Genomic DNA, 21,966 nt, shown 5'->3' with positions numbered 1-21,966 from the left:
ACCTTCTAAATCCAAAATGTCAGTGTTTTCAAGAAGCAGCCATTCTTTCAGCCAGCAAAATGCGGCCGATTCATAATAGAGTTTCAGGTCTGGCAGGGCGAAGCCACCTCTTTCTCTTACATCGGTTAGTATTTTAAATTTTATTCTAGGCTTCTTGCCCTGCCAGACAAATCTAGAAATATCCTTCTGCCACTTCTTGAAACAGTCCATCTTGTCCACAATTTGCAAAGATTGAAACAAAAATAACATCCTTGGCAATACATTCATCTTTATAGCCGCAATTCTTCCCAACAAGGAAAGCTTCAAGTTTGACCATATCTCTAGATCTTTCTTCACTTCTAGCCAACATTTCTCATAGTTATCTTTAAACAAGTTTAAATTCTTAGCAGTCATATTAACCCCCAAATATTTAACCTTCTTTACTATTGTTAGGCCTGTCTCCTTCTGAAACCTGTCTTTCTCAATCGGTGTTAAATTTTTCTCAAGAACTTTTGTTTTAGATTTATTCAGCTTAAAACCAGCCATCTGCCCAAATTCTTGGATCACTTCCAAAACTCTTTTCGAACTAGATTCTGGCTCCTGTAATGTTAAAACTAAGTCATCTGCAAAAGCTTTCAATTTATATTGCTTAGCTCCGACCTGAATGCCTTTTATCAAACGGTCCCTTCTAATCATGTTCAATAATACCTCCAGGACTGTGATGAATAACAATGGGGAAATTGGGCAGCCTCAGAATACAGTATTTGAATCACAGTTACGACGTGTCATATGTTTTATGTAATTAGCTTTGGAACATGCAAGTCCACAATTTGTTGTTTTCGATACTGAAAGAGGTTCTTGCTGCAGAACTCTGCTCAACTGTCCACCTTGATTTACAGATTTTTAACCTGTATGATTTCCAAAATACTTTATGGTCAGTCCTGCAACAATTTACCAGATCCAAACAGTGTAAGCCAGTTTTCAGTGAGATTTCAATTTTACAGTCAGCAGTCTGAAAATTCTAGCAGTTAACGAAGAAAAACTTAACAGAGAGATAGTCCACACTGCTAAGAATTAAAATTCTGGGAGATTTCAGTGTTTCACAGCAAGAATTACCATGCAACAGCGTCTCTTTCCTTCTTCTTTTCTTTCTTTTGACAGCTTTGTTGTGAAATATTGGAGTCTTGTAGAATTAATAATAATAATAAATTTTATTTATACCCTGCCCTCCCCAGCCAGAGCTGGTCTCAGGGCAGCTAACACCAGTAAAATTACAGTAAAAACATAATAGGGGGAAAAAACCCAATTTAAAATACAGGTTAAAATGCAAATTCTGAATTATTTTATTTCTTTTTTTAAAATGTACAAAAAATGCCTTTAGGCAAAAACAACTTTTTAGGAATTCCTTCTTGCAATCATATTTTATCTAGGAGGAGGATCTTTCATTGGAAGCAGTACGGGCTAGAGTTGTACGCCTTCTTGGATTTCTGGGGGGACAGATTAATCGGAATTTAGTTACTGGTGAGTGCTAAATCTGTTTTGAAATGCTAAAAGCAAATGACATTCTGATTTGTCTGGTAGGCAAGTATGCTTTTGAGACATGTCGGCTTCTATGCTTCAGGGTGCCCGTGAGCAAAATGTGGGTAGTAAAGGTTTACATCTGCTCTGTCCAGGGACTGAATAACAAGGTGATTCTTTCCTCCGTATGAGTCCATATCTAATGTCAATAAACCCCCTTGGCTTGGATCAGGGCCGCCCCCCCAAAGCTTTGTGTTGCTCTGTTTCTGTACTTTACTGTGCAGGTCCATGGGCTTTCCAAGAAGTGAGTCTGTTCAAAGGTTTATTTTATTTAATTTTTAAGTGCAGCAGCTTAAAATTTTCTTTTCTTTTCTTTAATAAAAAGGTTGCTTTGCTTTAACAGCCCCCCCCAGCTCTTCAGAATTCTACAGGCATTGTTATGGACAGCTTCATTTTATAAAACTTATTAGACGCCTTTGAGGTCCATCGGAAGCTGCAAAGTTTTAAATGTACAAGCAAGAGTACACATCACTCATCTACCTCTTCATTATTTTTAAATAAGTCAGAGCAAGAGACAGACCCCCTGCTTCCCCCTCCTCTCTTTCAGTATATTAAGAAGGAAATCAATGCACTTGACTTATCCCACAACATGCCCCTGAACCCATTTGTCTGCAATTTGGCAGACTTGATCCTTTCTGGAGGGACTCCTCTGCCTATAAATTTGATTCACTTTGGCCAAAAGGGAAATAGCTGTTTTTACATTCTTACTATAGTGAATGGGCAGCACAGAGCAGCTCAGAACCTGAATCACAGAGAGGAGGGGTACAGAGTGACTCAGGAACAACTCAGATTAGAGTTTTTAAAAATTCAAACATAGCTACAAGGTGAATCTTTGGGCTCATGTACACTTGGTGGTTGGACCACAGCTTGACTAGCTTTCTGTTCATTATGGGAAAGATCCTAAACATGTTGCATGACTACCATCATGCTTTGGGTGGTAGTTCTGTATGCATCTACACTGTAGATTCTACAGGGTGACTTTGGAAATTATTCCCATGGTGTTACATTGATGAAAGTGTGTGCTAGTAAATGCTGTCTCATGCCCTTTTGTCAAAGATAAGCCCATGAGCAGAATGCTGGATTCTTCGTGGGATTAGTTCACAAGACTGTTTTTGGACAAGATGCATGGATGATGTGTTCCTGGAAATGATTTCATGTGTGTCCATCCATAGAAGTATTTTCAAAACCATTAATGCATGCCAAATGTGAGGTTGGAATTGGGTCTGCATGAGCCTCAAAATTGTTAAATTGGTTCAAATTAAATGTGATTGGCTCTGGTTAGCCTTGTCTGGTTTTTTACTCAAGAAAATCTCAGAGGCTGCAATGTTAGACATATTAACTTGGAAATAAGCCTTGTAGAAGTAACAGAACTTATGAATGAACATGATTAGCATCAGGTTGAAAGGTTCTTTTTGCAGCTTTACTAAACATCCTGCAATCTTCTCTCAGTGGACTTCTGAGTAAACAAACTTAGGATTTGAGCCTGCTAAGGCATGACCTTATTTATTCATTCAGAAGCAGTACTTTCAGTATACTTGTGCACAGTTTGAAATAATCTAAATTTTCTAAACTGACCAGGACTACTTAAGCACATAGCTTGTGCATTCTGTTGGACTTGCCGTTTTGCTTTGATACTTGAATCTGACCTAGGGCCTGAGACTTAATCTTCTAATTGTCTTCGGTTTTTCATTTGATGTAGCTCAACATTTCTGCTCAGAAATTTGTCCAAATTCTTTGCTTTTTTTCCTCTTCCAGAATTTGTACTATGACCAAGATGTGTCTAAAACTTGTTTTTTGCAACAAAGATCATACTAAATTAACATGACCATTGCAAAATAAAAATGGTTGGAAGTGTATTTCAGCATTTTCCCACAAACCAACAACTTAGAGCAATTTCAAAAATGTTATTAAGGTGATATTAAAAAGCCAAACAACCTTTGCTTCTGGTTGAACTGGAAAACCATCCTTAACCTTATTAAATGTCTAGTATTGAATGTCTAGTATTCAGTCAACAACATGGCAAATGTGTACCTAATATATTCTGCAAAGAGAACATTTGCTATTATTGAAGAATGATTCAGGAATTTAAATAGATATTGAAATATTTAGGATACAGCTCTGCTTCAGAATAGCATCTGATAAAAACTGACTGTTTTAAGCCTAGGTTGAAATGTCTTGCTTAACACAACTGAGTTTTTTCGGTGCTCTTTTCCAAATATACTAGCTGCTTCTACAGAGGAAAATATGAAGAAATTTGTATCTTGGGACACAGAGAAACGCCTGAGCTTTGCAGTTCCATTTGCTGATATGAAGCCTGTTATCTACTTGGATTTATTCTTGCCCCGTGTCACTGAATTGGCTCTTTCTGCAAGTGACAGGCAGACAAAGGTATTAGGATTGCTGCTTATGCTATCAAACTGATGTTTTTAATGAGCTATGCAGAAAACGCTGAATTGTGCTTAATATACCATAATACAGGGTTTCCCAAACTTTGGTCCCCAGCTGTTGTTGGACTAACACTCCCATCATCCCTAGCTAGCAGGACCAGTGGTCAGGGATGATGGGAATTGTAGTCCAAAAACTGATGATGACCTAAGTTTGTGAAACCTTGACATAACATAATGACGCTGCTATTCTTAATTTCTCTCTCTCTTGTTACGGTATATGCATTGGAGGAGAGGTGGGATAGAAATGTAAAATATAAAGATAATATTTGAGTTGTCAGTTTCTGCAAAGTGTAAGACAGCTCTTGTTAAAATAAGAAAGGGGTTTTAGCTTCTTAGTGTTTAGCGTTAGTTCAGAGTCTTTGATTAGCCATCAATTTTAATAACTACAGCTTAATTGAGAATACAACCCAATCTTGGATTAGTAAAGTACATTTTCCAAGCAATGGGGCATGGCTGGAAATTCCACTGGCTTCTTTTTAACAAAGGCCTGGAAATTCTCCCTGGAAGTCTCCTTGTTCTGTGTTTATTTTTTTGTGGAAGTATTTAACTGAGATGACTGATTAGATCTCCTTTTCCAGGTTGCAGCTTGTGAGCTCTTACACAGCATAGTTGTGTATATGCTGGGGAAAGCTGCTCAAATACCCGAAGGACAACAGGCTTCTCCACCAATGTTTCACCTGTATAAACATACATTTCCTGTATTGCTTCGACTTGCCTGTGATGTGGACCAGGCAAGTTAAAGAACTTTTGTTGCTTGAAATTGATTTTAGATGGTTAGCACTTTATTTCTATTTAAATATTTGGTAGAAGCTGTTGGGGTTATTTTGGATTTCAGTATATTTTTCAGCCACCTCCCCCCCTAAAACAGGTTTTTTGTGTTTTATATCTTGTGAACCATGGAAACTGGAGAGAAGGGGAAAATGTATTTAAAACTTAGATGCTCAGGTGTTCTGTATAACACACAAAGGCCTCTTAGCCTTCAGGAAATTCCTGTACACTGCTTTTTGTAGTATCTCTCTTATTTTTTTGCTTACTTCTTTACAAAACTCAATCCCTTGAAATGATTAAGATAGAAGGATGAAACAAGAACCATATGAAAACATTCCCAACTCTGCATGAAATTCAAGATTATGGATAAAAGAAGTTGCAATTTTGTTTAAAAATGACACAATTTTTTTTTGTCCAATTACCTATGGAGTGAAATGAAGGGAAGCTCTGCTTCTGCACATGACTGTGGCATGATGGGAAGTTTTTGCTTCTAAGCTTTGCTTCTGCACATGATTTCTGCACAAACCATTCTAATACTAAGACATTTCCTCATCACCCTAGAATGTTCAGTTCACATTGAGTTCAGGAAAACATTATACTCTGACCTGTTCTTAATGCATAGTTGACCACATCTATCAGAACGTAATTGTTTAAGTCTTGCTATATCAATCACTAGTTATAATTTAATTAAGAGGTTTTCATGCCTGTCTAGTTCTGTGCTCCCTTTCCCAGCCTTTAATCTATTGGTGATTAATGCCTATATGCAACCTTTGCTTTGTACTTGTGTTAACCAATCAGCAATAAGCACATATGTGGCAATGCTGTAATATTCAATAAAAGAGACTCCCCGAGACTTGCTCGGGAGATGCCTCCCATATGACACTTGCTGCTCGTCTGTCGGTTATTTCAACCCAACAGTGAAACACTTTTTCCTACAGTTATCATAAAGGCTTTTTTTTATGTAGTGGTAGAATACAAATTGTAAACTTACGAAACTGAAAAGGAAAAGCTGTGTCCTGATTTTTATCAACAAACTTTTATCCAAAACTGCAATAATGGAAATACACAGAGGTCCAGTTTGCATGTGACACTTAAGACAAAGAACAGCTAAGGATGACCTTGCAGGTCCTTGTAGCAAAAATTGTGGCCACTTCACTCCTCCCTGGTCCTGCTACTGTAATGCTTGTAATGCTTCCTGAAGCTGAACTGGGGTTTGGTTTGACATTGTGTCTGAACCTGGGCTTTTGATTCCCCCAACCAAACCACAAACACCTTGACTATAGCTCATGGTTTGTCTGGATTGCTTTAGATAAAAACAAAAAAACTAAAAACATTTCAGTTATGTAAAGACTGTTCAGTCTTTTATTCAGCTTGCTAAACATGAACTTCTGGGAAAAGCCCCAAGGTGTGTTGGGAATTAGTTGATGAGAAATCATCTATAGCAGTGGTTTTCAGCCAGTGTGCTGTGGCAGCCTGGGGTGCCTTGAATGATGGTCAAGGGTGCCACAGGCAACACTGGCCTCTGTCCCTCTTTCTTTCCTTCCCTCCCTCCTCTGATGCCCTCTTGTGTCTCTGCCTCCCAAAGGCTTGCACAGCAGTTTATTGTGGCAGCCCTTGCTACAGGCACCAGAGGCTAATCATGCCTCTGGGAGGCACCTCTCTTTGGGGCAGGGCGGTGGGGGGCCGCTCAAAGACCAAAGGACTCCTAAAAAGAGGAGGTTGAGGGAACACTCCACAAGGGAGGGTGTTTGAAAAAGGTTGAAAGGCTGCCAGCTCTGCATGCAAGGGGTGACATAACTGGGCTCCTGAGCCCCACAGGGGTGCCACAGAAAGAATATAGTTGGTCAAGGGAGCTGTGGACTCATAAAGGTTGAAAACCTCTGATCTACAGTGTACCTGTCAAACATAAAACGCAATGTTTTCCCCCACCTTTTAGGTTACAAGACAACTCTACGGGACACTAGTTATGGAGTTAATTCACTGGTTCACAAACAACAAAAAGTTTGAAAGTCAAGATACTGTGGCATTACTGGAAGCAATTTTGGTAGGTAATTAGTAAATGCAAGATGAATAATCAATATTTTTCGTCAAAGGTGTTTATAAACACTTCATGCTCTAATTCTCAGGCTTTTTTGGTGAGAAGATTTTATTTGTCTTGGCATACATCATTGATTCACTTTCAGTTCAGTGATGTGGGCAATCACCCCAAACTTGTTCTTTGATTTGTTTTTTACTGTCTTGAAGCATGCAGGATTCCAGCTAAGTTTTGTTTTAAAAAAACGTCTGTATTACACTGATCACAAAATAATCCTTTAAAAAAACCAACCAACCAACCAGAAACCTGTTTTGAGTCTGTTTGCAAGCAGAATGTGAAAGAAATCTTGGACAATTATTAGAACCATAAGACATTCTCAAAGTAGACCTTGAGATATTTTCCTGTATAAATTTAGGATGAAAAGTATGAGAAATCTCCCTACTTTTTTCCTTATCAACTGATTCTACATTACTCATCCAATGAAGAGTGCAGTACAGGTGTCAAGGAAATAAACTCTTATCACAAAATTCCTTTATGGTGAACCAAGCCCATTCTCTGTTTCAGGAAGGGATAGTAGACCCCGTGGACAGTGCTCTGAGAGACTTCTGTGGTCAGTGTGTCCGAGAATTTTTGAAATGGTCCATTAAGCAGAGTACGCCGCAGCAGCAGGAGAGAAGTCCAGTAAATACCAAGTCGCTCTTCAAGAGACTATACAGTCTTGCTCTCCATCCCAATGCTTTGAAGCGGTTGGGAAGTTCTCTTGCTTTTAACAACATCTACAGAGAATTTAGGTAAGCAACAGAGTTTGTATTTTTGCTATGCTGCATGAAAATAATAGAGGGAATGTTCATACTTTGAGGAGAGAGAATGCAGTGTTTACTAAAGTTTCCACAGAGATCAAAACAGTATTTTTATACTGTGGCTGAAAAATGGTGTGATATTTCTGGCAAAAGAAAAGGATGCTTTCTTGTCTAATGCTGAAAATATTAGTTTGCTTATCTAATTTTTTCATGTTTCATAGGGAAGAAAGTGCTTTGGTGGACCAGTTCGTTTTTGAAGCATTGGTTGTGTACCTGGAAAGTCTGGCCTTAACACATGGAGATGAGAAATCTTTAGGTATATGTTTAAAGCTTGTTTCAAAGTTTGTTTGATAGGCTTCATACTTGGTGCTTCAAATCTTGAAGAAATGCAGACCTATATATTTTGAGTTTTTAGTTAAAATGTTTAAGTTTTGGAAACTGCTAAAATGTCTACCTTGTAATAAAAATAAAGAAGCATGCTTGGAAGGGCAAATTTGAAATAACATCCCTTTAAAATGCTTCTCATGTTCCACATTTTATGTTAATTTACTTTTTCATTATTATGCACTTTTTTAAAAGTGTAAATTTGTGAAGTAAAGTGTATTTTTAGCATTGTGTACACAGCCAGAAACAGACATGACCTTTTAGAAAATTTATTTTGGGCCAGTTACCATATCATATTTTCAAAACATTTAAAACAGGCACAACCCAACAATGTTGTGATGCTATTGATCACCTGAAGCGTATAATTAAGCATAAAGCATCAAGCCTCAACAAAGAAAATCAACGGCGGATACCTAGGTTAGTAATCTCTTTGGATTTCTGAGAGGCATGTTTGTTGTGAGAAACAGCACAACACATATAATGTAGATTTGAAATACTTTTTTTTCAAATTTATAAGCAGAGCAGTGTTTTAAGTAACTGACTGCCTAAACGGCCTCGGTCCAGTATACCTGAAGGAGCTTCTCCACCCCCATTGTTCTGCTCAGACACTGAGGTCCAGTGCCGAGGGCCTTCTGGCGGTTCCCTTGCTGCAAGAAGCCAAGTTACAGGGAACCAGGAAGTGGGCCTTCTTGGTAGTGGCCCCGCCCTGTGGAACACCCTCCCACCAGATGTCAAAGGAAAAAACAACTAACAGACTTTTAGAAGACATCTGAAGGCAGCCCTGTTTAGGGAAGCTTTTAATGTTTAACAGACCACTGTATTTTAATATTTTGTTGGAAGCCACCCAGAGTGGCTGGGGAAACCCAGCCAGATGGGCGGGGTATAAATAATAAATTATTATTCTTTGGCTAATAACTTCAGACTTCTTCTTTTTTGTAACCACCTTATATAGGGGATTTCCACAGACATCCATATGCTTGGAGGATGTTGTCATGTGGCTTTTGATGCAGTGTGGACGACCCCAAACAGAATGCCGGCATAAAGTTATGGAGCTTTTCTTCGAATTAGTTCCGTTGCTGCCAGGTTTGTATGCTGCAGCATATGTGAGCAATATGCTGCTGGTGTAAATATGGTGGCTGTGAGACAGTGAGTGACTTCTTGCCTTTGTGGTCTTTTGACTGTGTGCATGGTATCTTCACTTGTCCCTTTGTGAGAGCAACCAAACGAACCAGGAAGTCTTCCATTAACTATCGTTGCCTGTTTTGTCCAAACTTGAAATCTATGGTCAACTCCTTTGGAAAAGCCATGGTTTAAAGTTGGCTTTATATCCTGACTTGTTTCAGAGTTGTTAGCCATAGTTTTCTAGTTTGGACAAAAAGCAAAACAAAACTATGCTTGATGGCACCCTTCTTGGTTGGCTTGCTTGCTTGTTTGCATGAAGGAAGGAACAAAGGGGCTGCATGTGCAGTCATAAATCATAGACCACAGAATTGTAGAGTAGGAAGGGACTCCTACGCTCCTTGTAGCTTGACTTATTAAACTGAAATATAAACCTCTGAATGCGGTCTGTGTGGTGAATCAAGAATTCTTCAGTTGAGCTGTAACCTTTGCCTTGAGCTCACCAAATGGTTTTAGGCAAGTCAGTGTTCTTTTTAGCTTGAGTCCCCCATATGAATCCACATGAAGTCTTCATTCACTGGTGAAAAGTTGGATCTGAAATAAGGTATGTGGGTACCTTGTTAACATTATGGGATTTAAATAGCTCAGGATTGTAGCCTAAGAATTTGCTAAGGTCTTTTTTCTTTCTTTTGCTAGATAAAAGTACTGTGAAATTATCTTTCAATTTTCTTCAGAGTTATGATACATAAATGATACAGAATATCAGGAATATCTAAAACATGGCTAAAATAAGATCTATTACACTATGCCTTAAAATGTAGGAGTGAGTTTAAAGGTGAATAACATAACCAAATTAAAAATTGTAATGTATGAGAACAGCAGCTGGACAGGGTGGTTTTAATGGGAAAATTTTCTTTCATGCTTTTGCGGCCAGAAAAGAGAGATCTAGCCACAGTTTCCATTAAGAATTTGTTCAGATCTGCCAAGACATAGGCTATATACCATTCAAAGGTCCTACTTCTGTTTCTTCATCAGATAACAAGTCCCCATCTTCTTGGTTGGGTGATATCCTTCAGAAACAAGGAATCTCTTTCCTCATTAAAAAAATTGAAGGAGGTGGTTGTGAGGGTGAAAATATATCCGGAATACTGGCCCACCCAACTCTTCATGATTTGCAAGAGACCTTTAGTTTGCGCGCTGTTGTGCAATGGATGGATATGCTTCTGGCTTCTTTGGACTGTTACAATACTTTTATCGAACAGGGAATGATCAAACCAAATGAGATGCTGGGTAAGTAAACTACAGAAGCAGCTTGTTTGATCACTTGTCTTTCATAATCCATTAGAGCAAAGTGCATAATAGTGGGATACCCACCGTTCCACACATTGTGCCGGCATGCCTTCATGCTCAGATGTTCCCTTGCTTTATCCCAGCACCTCGGTTCTCCTTTACAATGTTTGTCTTACTCTCCCACAGAAAGTTCAAAGTACTCTTCTATAGCAGCCTTTGTCATCTGGAGTTGTCTTATCTCCACAAGCTCTTATAGTCATCTTTGCTGTTAACCACTGTAGGCCACATTACGTGAAATAACATTCAGTGATTTTTTTCATTACTCTTTTGCCATTTTAGTATTATCAAAATATGTATCTAAAATATAATGTTAGTGGTGCGATAGAAGGGAAGGGAAATTGAGTGAAGTATAGTTCTAGACCGTTGGGGGCAAAAAGTATGTTGGTTTTGCTACTTACTCCCTTCACATAATTCTTATGTCTAACAAAATAACGTTGTATTTTATATTCTGAGGAAACTATTTCTATGCTAGTGCATTTTTCCCCTCCAAGCTACAAATATAGGGTCTTCATTCCTGACATCATTGGGCTTCTTCCTGGAAAAAATGGCCTTGCATGATGTGTCTGGCGCAGAACAGTGTTTTAGCACTGGGTCCAAAGGCAACATGTTCAGTCCACAAGAAAGAGAAGAGTACAATTACAGCAAATGTACCATTGTAGTTCGAATTATGATTTTTGTAAGCATGGTTTTGGAGACCCACCAGCAGGAATTCTGGAAGGTAAGCCTGTGTTTGTTGCCCAAGGTCTAAACAAAAGTGCTGTTAGTTACCTGTGCTCAAGAATATGTGTTTTTTGAACAGGCCCTGCTCCCCATGCCTCATCTACTATATAGTTTGGAGTGTGATTTGTCTGTCTGTCTTTTCGTTTGTTCTTTATATGTTGAGATGCCTCTTGAGATCTCAAACTTGGCATGAGGGTTTCCCAAGTGGGGGCAGTGCTCTCCATTGGTGTTTGGATGTTGGCCATTGTTTGGAATCGAGATTGTGTGCTAAAACATGGCTTTGGTGCAATTTCAATCTTTTTTGTCTAGGTTTGGCAACCTCTTGAAATACCATCACCAAACTCAGCATGATGGTTTCTGAGGGTGGGGATAATCTTTTTCAATGTTTGGATGCCAGGAGCTATTTTGATTCAAGATGGTGGACTGAAACTTGATTTTGGCATGTTGTTGTTATTGGCATCCACCTGTCCTGAGAGACACTGGAGTGTGCCTCTGACGGTGAAGCCAAACCACTGTGTTAGCAGCACCGAAGTGACCTCCCCAGGGCTTAAGCACTGCCAACTTGGCACAAGTGTTCCAGAAGTGGGGGAAGCAATCTTTCTTGAGGTTTGGATTCCGGGCACCATTCTGAATCAAGATAGCAGACCAAAATGTGACTTTGCCATGACTTTACCTGATTTTTGGTGTGATGGGTGAAAACTCACAAATTATACTGTCCATTTAAAAATCACGATATTTTTGGGTTTCTAAAAATTCCCCGGCAGCGCTGGATGCTTCCCACAAGTGGCAAATTATTTGCTAAATGGAAGGGAAGCTCAAAAGCTGTTTGTTACACCGAGGAGTTCAAAATAAGAAGAAAATCCAGTAATTACTTGTATAAGCCATTTGCTGCAACCTAAAAAAACACTCTGGATCCGAGATTGCCATTGTACATGGTAAAATGTGTCCTCTGACCCTACTGATGAATGAGCTGTGGATCCTGTTACATGGGGTTAATTACCAGGCAAGGTAAGTGGATTACATTAAGACAGCAAAACCAACAAGTAAGGTGTGAGGATCAAAGGGACTATTTTGCTTCTGTTGAGAGGTGCAGGCAGATAAAATCTTGAATGATGAAACCTTGAATGTAAGTGAAAATGGTTGGATTATGAAATTAAAACTTCTTGTCTCATTTTTATCTTGTAATTCCTAGCTGCTTGAGAGACAGTTGCTTAATGAGAATCTGATAGAGCTCGTTGTGAGGACCGTCTGTGACCCCAGAAGCATAGGGTTTAATATAGCTGATGTACAAGTTATGGAAAAGCTTCCGGATGTTTGCGTCAGGCTTATAAAAGCTTTGATGAGATCTCCTTATAGAGAACCTTTGGAGATCAGCATAAAGAAAATAATAACATCAAAAAGGTAGGATGTCTCTGAACATAAGGATCTAATAAATGCATAAAACAAAACAAATGACTTATTGCTCGAGCCACATGCTTAGTATCAGTTCTCTTTTGTTTTGCCAGCATTGAGGAACTTTGCAGTGTTGAGCTGTACAATCCAGACGCACGGTTGGATCACGTTAGGATTGGTTCCATCCTGTCTGCATGCAAACAGCTTCATAACGCCGGCCTTCTTCATTGTACCTTGCAGCATGAGGTAAAAACACATCTTGTCATTTGTACTGGCATCAGCACTTTATAAAGCAAAAAATATTTATTTATTGGAAGTAGTATAATGTAAGTTCACTAGTTTTGCAGTAACTACACTGCCAACCTATTATAGCATAACAAAACTTCAATATAAGGTGCTGTACATTATGCAGTTACCAGTAACCATGCTTCTTGACTGGAGGATAAACGGAGTGCATTTCCTTTGCAAAAATGGAGCAAATGCTTCCTCTCTTCTGCCTCCTTAAGAAGATTGCTATCACATGTTTGAATTTGTGCACTGTTGGGTGAATCTAATTTTGTTCACATTGAGGTTCTCGTAATGACAGCTGCTCAGGAGATATTGCTGTTCTGGTGGCATTAAAACCATGGTGTTCCGATTCTTGGTTATTTGGGGGGCAGGGCATGCTTGCAGGAGGAAGGTATAACGTTTCCTTCATTCCTGATGATTGCTTAACTCCAGAAGAATCTCTTAAGAAGAGTTTGCAAGTGGCAAGAGAAGAAAAGGCACATCGTAACTTCAGCTTAAAAACTTTTATTGTCGTCCCCCCCAATGATTCTGAACTTTTTTTTTCTACTGCATTTTTTGTTTTTTTCCTCCTCCCTAAGGTTTCAGCTCTGCATTGCGAGACTGGCTCTAAACTCATGTTAGTTGTATACAAAGGTATTGCACCAGGAGACGAAAGGCAGTCCCTACCCTTGTTGGACATCAACAGTAAACGATTAGCTGAGAGTCTGCTGCATCTGGCTTTTGCTTTCGGTGTACAGGTAGGACCCAGGCCTTGTTGATGCCATGCATGTATTTTCTGATGTTCATGTCCCTGATATTTCAGATTATCCGATTTTCTGATTGCTGCTACCTGTGATTTTAGTTAGCCACCCAAGTTGTTATCAGTATCACAGAGGAGAAAAATTTAAATGGCGTCCTCTGTCATGAATAAGTTTAATCATGTCCTTCATTCATATCTTTCTACATAGGTGTGTGTGTGTAGATATAGATTTCACTTAAACTCTGTGATGAGCACATTCTGTCTCTCTAAGTGGAGGAGAACGCTCTTGGACCCTGGCTTTTGCACAAGGGAACCAGGATCCTGTACAGTGGTACCTTGGGTTAAGAACTTAATTTGTTCTGGAGGTCCATTCTTAACCTGAAACTGTTCTTAACAGGGGGGCACTAGGGGGCGCATTGGAAGATGGCTGACAATAACATCTCTCCGACCCACACGAGGTAATTTGGAGGCTATGATGGGAGTAATTAGCCTCCCTAACCCCCCCCCAGGATGGTGGGGGGGACTGCCCTTGCCTGCTGTGCCCTATACCACCCCCGAATTTGTGGGGATGGGGGCACTAGGCACAAAGCCCTCCTGTGGGATTTCGGCACTCCTGGACGACGTCCCTGATTCGCGCCACTAGCTGCAAGAACTTCAAAAGAAACAATTTGGATGAAGCGAATGCACATATTTCAAGGAAGAAGGGGGAGTAAAGACTGCTAACAGAAGAGATCTCTGATAAAACAAGACAAGAATAAAATATGAGAAGATACGCCAAGACACGGTATGGCAAATGACTGATGGGGGAGGGGGAAAAAACTTTCCTTTCTTTTCTTATGTGATTAAACAAGAATCCCCTCCCCTCGAGTCAGAAATGTCGTTTTAAGGACTTAAACTGTGGATTTAAGGCTGTGTGGAGATAAACGTTCAAACCAAAGCACGTTTTAAGAAGAGCGTGGAATGTATAAGAGCTTTGGAATGATGCAGTTAAAAATGCCGTCGCCATATTGGGAAGTTCTGTCGGGGGTCTTGAGTCTGGGAGGAGAAAGAGAGAAATAGAGCTGTTTATATATTGTGGGTTAAACTCCTCAGTGGGACTTAAGAGCGACAGTTTTGCGAGATTATGATGGAAAGAGCGATGTTATCTATGAAGGAGATGATATATGGAAACCATCTCGATTGGAGGATTGGAAGAACGGAAAATTCACACAGGATTATTATTATTATTATTGGTGTTTATCGGCTTAAGGAGACTATCAGAAGAGATCATAAAGAAAAAAGAGAAAATATATGAACAAGATGTGATGTGGAAACAGCAAGATAAGATTGGATAGAATTATGAACTCTGTTTGAACTGATTTGGACATTAACGCAGCAGCAAGAAGATGATCAGAATTCCCCTTTGGATCTTGAAATATGGGTCCCCCCAACAAAATTTAAAATTCAGCTTTGTAATTCGGAATTTATGTGATGTGATTTAATTTGATGTGATTGGCCAGTTAAAAAAAATTATTTTTTTTTTAAAAAGAAACTGTTCTTAACCTGAGGTACCACTTTAGCTAATGGGGCCTTCTGCTGCCGCCGCCGCCACACAATTTCTGTTCTCATCCTGAAGTAAATTTCTTAACCCGAGGTACTATTTCTGGGTTAGTGGAGTCTGTAACCTCAAGCATCTGTAACCTGAGGTACCTCTGTACGCACAAAATCTCTCCCCTCTCATCCTTTCCACTAAGGGAACATTGATGTCGGAACAGCTCTGCACCTGAACAGCAATGCTCAGGAGACCTTTCCTTCTTTCTTTCTCTCTTCCTCCACCATATTGTTCATTTAAGAAAGAGAAATAAATCAAAATACCAACAGTAGCAAAAGAGAAAGCAGGACCTAGACCATGGTCCTCCAGAGTGACTGGCTGGTAGCTAGAGCCCAGAATCACCTTATACTAGCAGATACTGATGCTACTCTGGCACAACTCTTGAGCAGAACATTCCAAGCAGGTTGATTCTTCCACATGGGTCCTGCTGTTTCATATGCATCATATGCTGAACATACAGCTCTTGACCCTAGCTTTTGACACCTCAGATACAGTCAGAAGCATAGGCTGGGTCCAAAGATGTATTTTTTTAATACTGCATTTTAAATTGATGACACCCACCCTTGGGCCTTATGACGAAGGGTAGGTAATAGATTGAATGGTGGTTTTTAATAACAATCCCAATTTATTTTACTAATTGATCTATTTAATTAATTTATTACATAAATTTATTGAGTTAACCCCAATAATTAATCTCTCTGAGGCAGACAAAAAGCAGGATGCTATTGCTCAGCATAAATATTCATTTTTCTCAATGGATGGAGGATATCCTGATTCACCCAAGGTTATTTTTTTAAGGTTGTTAATTCCTAGACCCATAGTTACCTCAGGACCCGAGAAGGCACTGTAGTTGAAGAAAGCTCATCATATTAATTCCTCTTTTTCTCTTCTCTGGTTTGGTGTCCAGGATGCTCATTGTTTACTAGATTTTTGTTCTAATGTTGGAGTTTTTTTGAATAGCTCCTCAGACTGGGTGGGGCTCCTCCACCCAAACAGGATTCTTAGCCCTTCCTCCGTTTGTGTGGAACTGAGGATGCTCCAAAGTTGTAAAGATGGGGAAAGGTATACATTTTTTGACTGAAAAGTTTGCTAATGATGTTAAGATGCACAGATGTAACACTTTTATATTCATTTCCCTATAGTGCATAGAGCTGGTGAGTCTCCTGCTGAACACATTAATGTTATCTGTGCCATTATCTGGAACATCTCAAAGAAACCTTATCAGTTTTTCTCATGGAGAGTATTTCTACAGCTTGTTTGGGGAAACCATTAATGAAGAGTTGCTGGAAAATATGGATATAGCGGTACTTCAGCTTATGAAATCAGCTCAAGACAGCCCCAAAATGGTAATGTACTTCTACTTCCAGCTGGCAAACTTATTCTCACACATTTTACTCCTGAGCAACTGAAATAAAAGAGAGAGAGAGAGCAGTAACCCTACCTTCTTGTTGCAGCAAGGAATATTCTGTTTCCTGTTTTAATTCAGTAAGCATAATCCCTGTGAATGTTTGTATACGGCTGCCCCAGCGCTTCCAAAGTCTGTGCCTAGCGACAAAATGGGAAAGATGTAATTTTTCTCTCTCCTACTGTACTACAAACAGTGATTGTAAGGATTTTCCCCTGGTACTGACATCTTGAGACCATTTAACTTATACATTCTTATTTCAGGTTTTGGGCAAAGTCTGAAATAATGAATTACACTTTGCTATGTTGCAAATTTAATCAGCTTAAATGTCTGAGAAAAAATTAATGCATCGTAAGCATTGGTAATCTATGTGGAATCTAAGGATTTTTGACATTGCATTTTCATTTTCTCAGATGCTTGATTTCAGCCATTCTTTGTGGAAGGCCATCTTTGGCAGAAATGGCCATAGAAAAGCTTAGGACCACTGTAATGATTCATTTGGCTGCTAATCTTGAAAACATTATGCTTTAGTCCGGGTGTTGAATTACATCAATATTTCATGGTACCCATACTCTGCTTTCAGGTTGGTACTGTTTTGAATGGTATGTTGGACCAGAGCTTTAGAGACCGTGCTGTTCGCAAGCAACAAGGAGTGAAACTGGTGGTGGCTATCTTGAAAAACTGGAGGCAGCTTGACCACTGGTGGACCAAAGATTCTGCTCCTGAAAGCAAAATGGCTGTCCTAACCCTGCTAGCTAAAGTTCTGCAGGTAAAGCTACAACTGTAATAGCTGAGTTCAGGGCATCTGAGGGAGCCCAAGGCCCACTCTGGTTAGTTTTAGAGAGTCGGTGATATCACAACAGATCCCAGGTGTGAAACATTTAAGAAAACTCTAGATGATATTCTTCTTCTAATTTTGAAATGTTTATTCTTGAGGTTTAACATTTTATTATTGGCACTGTATTTTGGAAAGTGTGCAAAATATGAGCATGGAAATATTTGGGGGCTTTTGTTCAGAGAGCTGTCTCCAGTACAGAAGTGATCCCAAGGTCTGGTTATGTGGTGCAGCTAACACCCAGATCCAGTCCTTAGGTGCTGTATAGATCTGCGACCTCTTTCTCTGCTGTGCAGTGCAGCAGTGAAAGGCCTATGCATATCCTAATTCAGTGGCCTAGGACATTTGAAACATGCAACTCAACCTTGGCTGTCGCTTAGGGAAACACTGGAGGTATCCTGGGTATTTGGAGGAAACTGAAGATGTGCAATAAGGCCAGCTGCACTGGGGTGTTCTGCACCCTGCAGTTGTTTTCAGGGTGCTGAATTAAGATGACCAGAGCATTCTGGTCTATCTACACCTCTTTTAGCATTCCTATTGCACCCTAGTAATTATTACAGCACCCCTCCCTATATTATTCTGTTTTTACTATGTATATGGCTTTGATGATTTTATGCTGTGAAGTGGTCTATGCATGTTTTAACAACAACAGCTGTATTCCTTACCTGGATGTTGCATAGCTAATCAGATGCATTTCCTGGACTCTGTACAATAATGGTTGGATCAGGTCCTGGGCTAACTTGAAAACATGTCTGGTAACATTAGTCTTTCTAAATGATTGGACCTTGTTTTTCTCTGAGGGTGTGTGTTCTGATGTAGGGAAGAGTTTCTTCTGATTGCTCCTGTTCTTAATTTGCATCATTATCATTTTCTTTGTTTCTTTTTTGCTGGATGCTATCCACCCAGAGAATCTTATTCCACAAAAGGTTTAGGATATAATAAATAAATAAATAAATATTCAATCCGAACTTCCTAGCATACACATGTGGTGTCAGTTAAAACATATTTTAACAACTTTTTTTGACTGATGTAGTTGTATACATGAATTAATTCTAAGTGAAAATTTGGCTTTAAATTTCTTTCCTTTCTCCAGATTGACTCTTCTGTGTCATTCAATACACACCATGAGGCATTTTCTATAGTTTTTAATACATATACAAGTCTACTTACTGACCAGATGTTGGGTCTAAATCTCAAGGTAAGTTAATTTTTTTTACTATTTGCAGAGTTAGCAGAGAACTTTGTCCACACAATCATTCATTCATTCATTCTTAAAGAAACTTGCAAGTACCCTCAGAGAGGTCTGCAAAAGCCTCAGCGAGTGTCACTCCTCACCACATGAACAGTTTTGTTTTCAAGCCATTGTTTCCACACACTCTGTAGCCAGGATGGGCAGTGGGCACAGAGCAATGCAACAAACTTTGGAGTAAGCCCAGAATACCATGTTTGGATCGAACAACAACACGACAGTTAATGTAAACCAGTTTTCACAGCTGAATGTGAACCATGGTTTTGGATTGTGGTTTGTCGGCCCCAAACAAGCCATAGTTAGTGAGCCTGAACAGGTTTGCATATACAATCAACCCAGAGTTAAGCTAAACCGACACGGTTTACCATTGCATCTTAAGTAGACTAGGGGGATGCCTTGCTTCATACTGCAGACGACCCATTTCCATACCACACCCATTCCCCCTGTCCTCCCTACACAGCTTTAACTGTGTTTACTGCTTGCAATTACCCAAGATTCAAAATTAGAGCGTTACAGTAATTTCGTCTCCCTTGTTAACAGTGAAATATGGTTAGTGTTGGCTGTGATAGAATTCAGCATGCCTAACTTGTACTTGGCAGATATCCTCTCCTTCCTCAGAATTTTATTGGAAGAATAAAGATTTTTAGATGTGCCTGAACATGTAATACAATTGATTCTAAGTTGCATATGTATTTCAGAGTCAAGCTGTTATTATTCTTCCATTCTTTACTAATCTCGTTGGAGAAAGGCTTGATGACCTTAAGAATGCACTTGACCAGCTTGTAGTCTTTAATTTCCCTTTGAGATCGGATGAGTTTCCTAAAGGAACCTTGAGATACAATAACTATGTGGATTGCACGAAAAAAGTAAGTGAAAAGATCTGTGATTTACTCATAGGCATTTTAGAATGGCTCTTACCTGTTCTGAGCCCTAAGTAATACACTTTTAAAAATGAAAAACAAACAAATTTTAGCTTGTATCAAACAAAGTTGTTCCATTTTCACAAGAAATTCTGCTTGTGCAATGATTCAAAGTCCTTGTGCTAATGGAATATTTGGTTGGATCCAATCCTGTGAAACAAGTTGCAAGCAGAAATGCTGCATCTGTGTAGGCTAAAGTAAAAATGATTTCTATTATATGTTTTTATAGAATATATATTATATTTTGTTTTCACTTTCATATGTATCTTTAGTTCTAATCAGATTTTGCATATACTCTGTTTATCTCTTCTCGCCCCCGCCCATCCCTCGCCAAACTCTAGTTCCTAGATGCACTTGAATTATCCCAGAGTCCCATGTTGTTGCAGCTGATGACAGAAATTCTTTGCAGGGACCAGAGACATATAATGGAAGAATTATTTGAACTCAGCTTCCAAAGAATTGCCAGAAGGTAGTGCTTTAAAGTGGTAGTGTATCTCCCAGTTTTTACAAATCACACAGTTTAAAAGACAAGAGTTGGTAACTGGTCGAACTCAAGCATTGAAACAAAGGTTTATTGAGAATGCAGGGGAACTTGTTTAATTTCAGATTCCTTTAGTTGCAGCAATTTAAGCTTTTCTTGGTTGTCTATATTTCCTGTAGGCTGCTATGTGTGATTAGTGTACAAAAATATTTTACTTACATGGCATATATGCCCAAAGTTTTTATTTGAAAATATCCCTGCAGAGCCTGTTTTTTTTTTAATTTATTGTCATAGTTTAATCGCTTCTTAAGATGCTTCTAGAAGAGATTTGGGATTGGATTTGAGTTTTAACTAGGAATGTGATTGAACATCATTCTAAATTTTCTCACTATGTTTAGGGGCAGCTGGGACAAACAAGTAACGTTGCTGGACACCATTCACAAAATGTTCCAGAGTGAAGCCCTTCTCTCAAATGCAACTCGTCAAGCCTATGTAGATCGCTCTCTTCTCATCCTGTTGCTTCACTGCAGCTTGGATGCCCTGAAAGTTTTTTTAAGTAAGATTATTGTGGAGGCTATGGAGATGCTGAAATCTAGATTTACCAAGGTAAAGTTTAATCTGTGCCTTCTGAAACTGACATTTCAAATAACTGAATAATGGTACACTTATCTTTGAAGCTGCTTAAGCATTCTTGCTGAGTCATCACCTAGAATCTTTTTCTACTTTTTTATATTTTTTCCAGTCAAATGAAACTGCTTTTGAAACACAACTCAGCAAGAAAATGAGCTATTACAAAATTCTGAAAGTGATGTATTCACGTCTTTCTAAAGAAGAAGTATATTCTAAAGACTCTAGAATTAACCAGGCTTTCAAGGGCTCCACATGTGCAGAAGGAAATGAACTTACGAAGGTGCTAATGAAGTAAGAGTTTCTCACTTCTCCTTTAAACCAGTGTGCCACCATTTAGCTTGATTTCACATGATGCCCCAACTCAAGTTAGGCTGTAGGTCAGTCCCATCAGCTTAAGTTTTATCCAATTCACAAGTTTGAACATTTTGAAACTCCTGCCTGTTGACATCAGGCAGGCACTTCCACTGTACTCTTTTCGGCAACTGCTAAAAAATACCCATGTTTAGCGAAGTCTATGTGGACATACAGAAGCTGCCATGTGTTTTTTTTTGTGGTTTTAGCATATTGATTTTTATTTTTAAAACATGTTTTAAACATTCGTTTTTACTGTTTTACAGACTGTATGATTTCCTGTAAAAGTGCTCTTTATCTGTTTTGATTCAAGGTCCTGCCATGATGCCTTTACAGAAAACATGTCTGGTGAAACTCAGCTATTGGAAAAGAGGAGACAGTATCATTGTGCTGCATATAATTGTGCCATTGCTGTTATTAGCTGTGTGTTCAGCGAAAGTAAATTTTACCAAGGCTTTCTTTTCACAGAAAAACCAGAAAAGGTGTGTATATATTGAAATGTCACCCAGGCTTAGAGGTTAATAGTGGCTGGCTCTGAGATCCAATTTGGCTTTAGAAAGGTTATCAGCTGGCCCACCAATCAAGTAAGAGCCATACACTTATTGATGCTACTGTAGTCTCAAGTCAGTTCATTCAACATGGTACCTGTACAAGGAAACTGGATAAATTAATAGCACTTCCTATTTTATTGGAAGTACAGTGGTACCCCGTGTTACGTACTTAATCCGTTCCAGAGGTCCGTTCATAACAGGAAACGGCTCGTAACATGAGGCGCGCTTTCTCTGTAATGGCGCCTCCCGCTGCTGCCGCGTCGCCGGAGCGCGACTTCCCCTTGCATCCCAGGGCAAAGGTTGCAACAAGTGGCATCTACTTCCGGGTTAGTGGAGCGCATAACCCACAGCATT

The 21,966-nt window shown here is 39.2% G+C and overlaps 1 protein-coding gene across 1 annotated transcript in view; it reads left to right on the top strand.

Annotated features, from left to right (window-relative positions):
* Positions 1-21,966, top strand: part of PRKDC (protein kinase, DNA-activated, catalytic subunit) — an 86,233-nt gene that overhangs the window by 20,468 nt on the left and 43,799 nt on the right. Inside the window, exons 23-43 of the mRNA XM_083622813.1 lie at positions 1,410-1,500; positions 3,782-3,945; positions 4,583-4,735; positions 6,709-6,816; positions 7,372-7,598; positions 7,829-7,923; positions 8,309-8,408; positions 8,944-9,074; positions 10,146-10,400; positions 10,952-11,178; positions 12,373-12,581; positions 12,686-12,818; positions 13,439-13,597; positions 16,333-16,536; positions 17,179-17,364; positions 18,524-18,628; positions 19,378-19,545; positions 19,941-20,068; positions 20,479-20,686; positions 20,823-21,001; positions 21,375-21,543. Of these exons, the coding sequence (XP_083478939.1) occupies positions 1,410-1,500; positions 3,782-3,945; positions 4,583-4,735; positions 6,709-6,816; positions 7,372-7,598; positions 7,829-7,923; positions 8,309-8,408; positions 8,944-9,074; positions 10,146-10,400; positions 10,952-11,178; positions 12,373-12,581; positions 12,686-12,818; positions 13,439-13,597; positions 16,333-16,536; positions 17,179-17,364; positions 18,524-18,628; positions 19,378-19,545; positions 19,941-20,068; positions 20,479-20,686; positions 20,823-21,001; positions 21,375-21,543 (3,399 nt within the window). The remainder of the gene's footprint in view (positions 1-1,409; positions 1,501-3,781; positions 3,946-4,582; positions 4,736-6,708; positions 6,817-7,371; positions 7,599-7,828; positions 7,924-8,308; positions 8,409-8,943; positions 9,075-10,145; positions 10,401-10,951; positions 11,179-12,372; positions 12,582-12,685; positions 12,819-13,438; positions 13,598-16,332; positions 16,537-17,178; positions 17,365-18,523; positions 18,629-19,377; positions 19,546-19,940; positions 20,069-20,478; positions 20,687-20,822; positions 21,002-21,374; positions 21,544-21,966) is intronic.

Source organism: Podarcis filfolensis (genome assembly GCF_964270895.1).
Source record: "Podarcis filfolensis genome assembly, chromosome: 7".
Classification (NCBI taxonomy): domain Eukaryota; kingdom Metazoa; phylum Chordata; class Lepidosauria; order Squamata; family Lacertidae; genus Podarcis; species Podarcis filfolensis.
The sequence above is the reverse complement of the archived record's forward strand: the minus strand, read 5'-3'. Positions and strand labels throughout refer to the sequence as shown.